This window comes from Cucumis sativus, chromosome 6 (genome assembly GCF_000004075.3).
Source record: "Cucumis sativus cultivar 9930 chromosome 6, Cucumber_9930_V3, whole genome shotgun sequence".
NCBI lineage: Eukaryota > Viridiplantae > Streptophyta > Magnoliopsida > Cucurbitales > Cucurbitaceae > Cucumis > Cucumis sativus.
In genome coordinates, this window is record NC_026660.2 from 25,849,976 (window position 1) to 25,856,615 (window position 6,640).

Sequence of the window (6,640 nt, forward strand, 5' to 3'; positions counted from 1 at the left end):
CCCCAATGCCTCTCTTTCTCATGACTACCACCATTAGTGATGCTCAACTCTCTTCCTCTGTGCAACAATCATTTTCTTACTTTTAATATATAATATAGGGTAATATGCACTAGTCTATATGGTGTAATTAAATGGCAGTCTTTTCATGTCTTCGTATTTATTCCATCTTTTTGTTTTATTTTTACTGTTTTGTCTTTTTTCTCCCTGCGCTGACATTTGAAATAGAAATAGATTTGTGGTTTGTGAACTATCCTTAACGGGCAAGGAACATAGTAGTGTAATCGAAGAAGTTGTGAATTTTTTGACTTATATCGATAAGTTAATAGAGGATACAATTGATGTCATTCGTCGTGGATCTTTAAACTCAAACAAATTTATCTCTGCTACTTAGTCTTAAGATCATCTATGTGCTAGAGATCAGAAGTATGTATTGTAAAATGGGTATTTCTTTGTATTGAATCGCTAAAGTCTTTCATTCGGACGCTTTACGTTTTCTTATATGTGACTAATTGTATATGGACAAAATCTAACATGGTTGGAATTTCTTTTAACTTACAATTAGGGATTTAAACTGACGTATGTATGGATTTTATTGTTATTATTTTAAGTTTAAAGCTTTCCGTTCCAATCCACGGCTCCTTTTTGAGAAATAGAAGAGGGGGAAACACCCTTGAAAGACGTTAGAGTTATTTCTCGTGTTCTCCATTTGAGAGAGATACAATATAATATTCTAGATTAAATTTACGTATAATACAATATTAATCAAATAATAACAAACGATTAAATACAATACAATATAATATTCTAGATTAAATTTACGCAAATAATAACAAACGATTAAATTGAAATGTCAAGTTACTTCTTGCCTAAATGGAGCATTTCGGGTATTTCTAGTCCATAATATTCAAAAGTTAAAAGCCTTTAATTATCGAAAACCGATAATAAAACATTATATATATAAGTTATAAGTCCAAGATTTGAATTTCCAATTTGAATTATTAATCAAACCCATAGGCCATAATCATAAATTAGTTTTAAGAGAAGAGAGAGATCAAGTATTAGAAGCATGCGTTGAATTTTTTGTAGGTATCCAAAGCTAAGTCTAAACCTCACAGGAAAAGTTTGCATGCGAGAGCTCCTTTAGCCATTCAAATGTCCGATGACGAGACAATTCCAACTTTTCCTCTTCCTCTTTTTCTTTTCCCACCTTCTTCATTCTCATTTCCCTCTTCGCCGTCGCCTGCGCCGGAATATTCTTACTGTTCCCCTTCCTCCTCACCCCCACCATCGCCTTCGGCGCCGGCGCCACCGTCGACTCCACCGAACACTTACACCCGACCCCACCTAGAATTCCCCTGCTTTTCCTCTCTATCAATACACTCTCTCGAGGTTTTCTCATCATCACCTTTACGCTTCTCTCGTTGCTTAAGGGGGCCGGAACAAAGGCCTTCTCGCTGTTGCTTCGGCTGACGGAGGAGTTCCTCCTCGTGCTGCTTCGGTGTTTGAGATCCTCTAGTTCCATTCCCGGTGTTTTCACTACTCCCAGCCGGAAAAAATCCCACCCGAAGGAGGATTTTTGGCGGTTTCCGCCTGTGCTCGCCTGTCGGAATGTCATCGGTGAGGCTTTGATTTGGGGTTTAGGACTCGGGTGGGAGTGGAATAAATTTGGAACCCTGAGCTGCGGGTTTCTAGCTGCAGAGGTAATTGTTAAGGAATTGTTTGTTACGCTCGAGGAAGAACACTGACTTCGACTGCTACTGCTTCCGCTGCTATTGATGCTTCTCAAGTGCCGGCGGTAGACTCCGGCGGAGGTATTGTCGGAGCTAACAGAGAGCCGAACCGGCAAAAGTTGGCCCTGGTAGAAGACCTCGTCGGCCAAACACATTTCTGGCGGTGGCTGATCGGCGAGATTACTGAAACCTCCTAAAGAACCGAAATCAAATTCATCATCAGCGGCGGCTATGGATGTCTCGCCGGCTCTGGGTTTAATTTCTAGGAGGAAATGGGGGTTGCCATCTTTGACTAGATTGATGGGAAGATCGCATAAGGATAAAGATTCATCATTTTCATCGGGCTCCTCCATGTAAAGTTTATCTTCACCACATCTTTCACTGTCATAGCTTCTCCCCATTTTCATGGTTTATCCAAATAGTTAATTCTCTTCTCCAGAACCTGTGGAGAAGGGAAAAAGAACACACTGAATTAATAACAGAAGAAACCAAAAACAGAGTGAGAGAGAAGGAATGTGAATGTGAATGTGAAGGCAAAGGGAGACAGAGTATATAAAGGAGTAGTATTTGGAAGCACCCAAAAGCAAAAGGAATTGATAATTAGATGGTGGGAATTGATTGGTTTCTATATGTATATGATTTAATGATTATACTTCTTAATTCTTATTATATTGTTTAAACTAGGAAAATCTTGATTTCCATTATAATAATTTGTGTTTAGAGTGTATATATAACAATCACAAAGAGCGATTAGAAATAGTAAATACCGAAATAAAAAAGAAATGTCAAGTAGTATTATCATAGTTTATTATAAGTTATAATAGTTGGAAATCAAATATCTAAACATAAATGGATCTTTTGAAGGCTCATAATTCAATAAGCTAGTAATTTAATGTAATTCAAGGTCTATGGACTCGATCCGTAACATTAAATTCATTTCGTTCTTACACTTTTAAATTCAATATTTTTTCTCATTGTTTTAACGTTTCATGATACTATTTTTGTTCTGTTTATTCGGCTTAACACGTATTTCAACATCATCCATATTCTAATAATTCTCATTACATTTTAGCCTTCCAAATAACGTATAAGTGGACTATAATCCAACCTACTTCACCCAGTTAAAAGTTGGAGCCAAGTGAGCCATAAGAATGTTAATATGGAACATCAGGATAATTCAAACAATAAGATATTAAAAAAAACAGACAGAATGAAACTTTTTAAAAGGGCTCAAAAGAAGTGCAAAATGGACCCCAACATGGGGTCATTTGAATGTTAGAAAAGAGGGGGAAATCCAGTCCAAAGAAGTAGAGAGGCAAATGAGCATTACCAAATTGAGGGAATGTTAACTAATTGATTGTTTTCCTATAGCATTTCTAAGAAGTGGAGTTGGGGGGGAAGAATGAAGAAATTTCTGCCAAAAGTGATTTTGGAAGCTAAAAGAGAGAAATGGGAGACAGTGAAAACCAGCCTTGGGAGTTAAGTGGAGCATTCTCAAAAGGAATGAAAGAAGAAAAAAAATCAGACAAAAGAGAAAGCACTTTGATCTTTAAATTTTGTATTTAAACTCAATCTCTCAACCAGGAAAAGAGATCTTTATGTTAGTTTTATTTGGGTAATAGCTTTCTTTGGGCTGTCTTCCTCTTCCATATGGTAACTGTAAAGACCAAATTGGTTTCCAAGGCATTTTTTTTAATTATCCATTTCTGCTTTTGTTCTTTTTTAACCTAATCCATAAAGTTAGTGAGGCAGAAAGAAGGATGTGTGTCCTAAAAGTAAAAGATGAGACCAAGTGGAGTTAGAAAGGACATGCTCTAAAGTAAAGAACTGGAGACTATCTCATTTTTTTAGCTCATTTGGATCATTTATTCAACTTTTTCTTTTTAATGTTTAGATATCATGCTGGTTTAATGAAGGAAAAGTAAACCAAAAGGCAGTCTTTTTAATTAGTTTTCAACAACTATACTTTATTTTCTAAGTTTTTATGACTCCTTTAAAAAATTCTGGTTCAAAGTAGATCGTTTAATTAAATCCAACGAAATTTTGAAAACAAAAGAAAATATATTTTAAAAGAGATTAAAAACTTATTTTAGTTTAAAAGTCTAAAAATCTTAACAGAAAAATAGGAAAATTATCCTTTTTTAAAAAGTCTACAAAATTTACATTTAGATATATAGTCCTTTTAGAAAATTCCTGCAACACAACAATATTTAGAAAATGAAAAAAAGCATAAAAGCCTACCATGTAAAAAATTGATATTGGTAGATGATCGTTTGGTAGATCATAATTTGGATGATCGATTGGTAAAATGATCTTCAACATAATATTACGATATTGATAGATAATACTACGATATTAAAATGATCTTCAACGTAATATTATACAAAGGTAGCATAATATTATACAAACGCTGGTAACATAATATTATACAAACGTTGGTATGATCATGTATTGGTAAAATGATGTTCAACATAGTATTATACAAACATTGGTACAAGGATTTGTATAATTTGGTACCTTATACCAAAATCATTTAGAGGTGATCTTATCCGAATAGGATGTTCTGATTAATTTTTAAAAATCAAGCGCACGCATCTTGAAAGAAAAGTTTTATTTTGTTGTGCACCTTCATTAATCTTAATCTTTCTTTTCAAAAAGTAATCTTAAAAATTTGTCCCTCTAATTTTTTTAAAAACTCAGTGTTGTTGTCCACCTTTCCACTAACTTCTAAGAAATCGACTACAGATGCAAATAACTACAAACAAAACCATCTTTGAATAGGAATTGCTCTCAATTATAATTACTCGTCATACATTGATTTATATAATAGATACTACCAACAATTTTAATTGTTTTGTTCCTTTTTTTAGATGAATAACTCGAACTTTAGATCACCTATATGTGCTAAAAAGAACTATCAAAACAATATTTTTCTTTTAGAAAATTGCATTAAATATCAACTTTTAATTTTTTTAGAAAAAAAAAATAGAAACTACTTTTTAGAAAAATAATTTAAGTGTTTGTCTAACATTTCACAATCTTACAAAAATACTCGCTTTGATTACCATCTTCTACGAAAAATATTTGGTTACACGTCCTGTTCTTTTCGTCACGTATGTTATGTTAAACTCTTCCTTCTTCTTCTTTTTCTTTTTAACGTCTTTTAAAACATATTCTTGATATTTTAGTGTGGATCAAATTAAAAGGATATAATGCACACCGACATATTGCTCTTCATTATTTAGTAAGTGTCATCAATTTTTTAATAATACCATTCCGATTATTCCAACTGTTTTCATTCATTACCTTACCCATTGTAAGGTTACACATTAACAAGACTCAGCCTACAGCAAAACAAATATTCCTTAATAAAACAGAACGGCCAAAGAAAGCGCCAGCGAATGTCTTCTCAGGGTACTCCTTGGCGGTTAATCACCGACGTGTCGCGGCGGCGTCGCCGGAGAGAGTGGGGGCGTCGGTTGGGCCACCGCCTCCGCCACGGCCGGGCTTGGGCTGAAGATGGCCTTGTGTTCCGTAGGCTTGATTTTTGTAATCTTCCAAGTCTTCATAATTCACGTACGGACTGCTCTCCAACGGAATTTCCTCTGATCTCTCCTTTTCCCTTTCGCTTTTCCTGATCTCCTTGTTTTGTCCCTGCGACTGATCGGCCTCCCGCTTCTCCATTTTTCTTCTCGATCACAAAGTTCATTTTTTTCCACTAATTGGGGTTCTGTCTTATATTTGATTTCTTAAGCTCTTGCTTTTAGACACGTATAAGCTCCACCTGTATTTTCTTGGTGGTTTTCCTTGAAACGTGTCATGCAGGAGCTTGCGTGGGCGGTGGACCACTTCAATCTAGATCTCAATTTTTTTTACAATAACTTAGAACGGTAGTTTTCACTTTTCACTGCGAGTTAAAATTGTATTGTTACTCATTGTAGAAAAGTTATTAGATCAAATAACAAGGTACTGAACATCTATTAGGGATTGGTTTTTTCTTTACCTACTACTTTCTGAAATTATGCCAAACACCTTGCCTAAATATTACACAAATGTGTATATATTTATTTGTCTCGTTGGTTTTCTACTAACGTAAACTAGGTGATTTATTTATGTGTTGGATGTGGTATATTTTCAGTTCTTAATGATGTTTATCCTAGTTTAGTTTTTAAAATTTCTATTTTGTTTTTTAAACTTTCAAGTGTATGAACTTAAAAATAAAATATGTTTTTGGTATATGTTGTCAGTATTCGGTTAACTTTCTTAAAGTACAGTGTTTTAATTTTTAGTTAGAGAACATATGATAATTTTATATTTATAGGAGACCTCAAAAACTTACTATGTCTTCAAGATTTTGATCGTTGCAATTTTGGTGTATTGACATTTTAATTCATTTTCTCAGTCTAGATGCAGTTATATCCACGTGTGTGATAAATGTATTAGTTATGTTTCTTCGTTGGTATAAAAAATTTATAAATTAAATTAGTAAAATTTGTTAGTTATTTATCTATTTAACTAATACTATAAATCTATATCATAATCATTCAAATAAAATAAATTCAACACTAAAGCATACAATTTAAAAAACTTACATATCAAAATATAACAAAAATACACAGCTTAAAAGCAAAGGTAGGCTTTAAACCTATTAAAAAATGATGAGTTGCATTGCAACACTAACCGTTGCTCTCCTCTTCTTTACCATGTAAACAATTTTTAAAAAAATACCACATGGTAGATTCTGATTGGATGAGTCGTGCATAAAAGATGGGTGTAGGAGTTTTTTCCTTTTAGTTTTACATATTTGCTTGAAAATTATATAAAAAAAACGATAACCAATATATTTGATTGTACAACCAACCAACTGCACCTAAGTTTTCTCCATTAATTTTACATTCTGGCTTGAACAA

General features: G+C 33.7%; 2 protein-coding genes across 2 annotated transcripts; both read right to left on the reverse strand.

Moving 5' to 3' along the window:
• Positions 1-1,102: 1,102 nt before the first annotated feature.
• Positions 1,103-2,131, reverse strand: LOC105436026. Its single transcript, XM_011660180.1, has one exon. It carries the CDS (start codon positions 2,129-2,131, stop codon positions 1,103-1,105), a length of 1,029 nt encoding a protein of 342 aa, XP_011658482.1.
• Positions 2,132-4,934: 2,803 nt separating this feature from the next.
• On the reverse strand, positions 4,935-5,434 carry LOC105435909 (hypothetical protein). The gene has a single exon (XM_011659582.2). It carries the CDS (start codon positions 5,412-5,414, stop codon positions 5,163-5,165), a length of 252 nt encoding a protein of 83 aa, XP_011657884.1. The 5' UTR covers positions 5,415-5,434; the 3' UTR covers positions 4,935-5,162.
• Between the last annotated feature and the right edge of the window lie 1,206 nt (positions 5,435-6,640).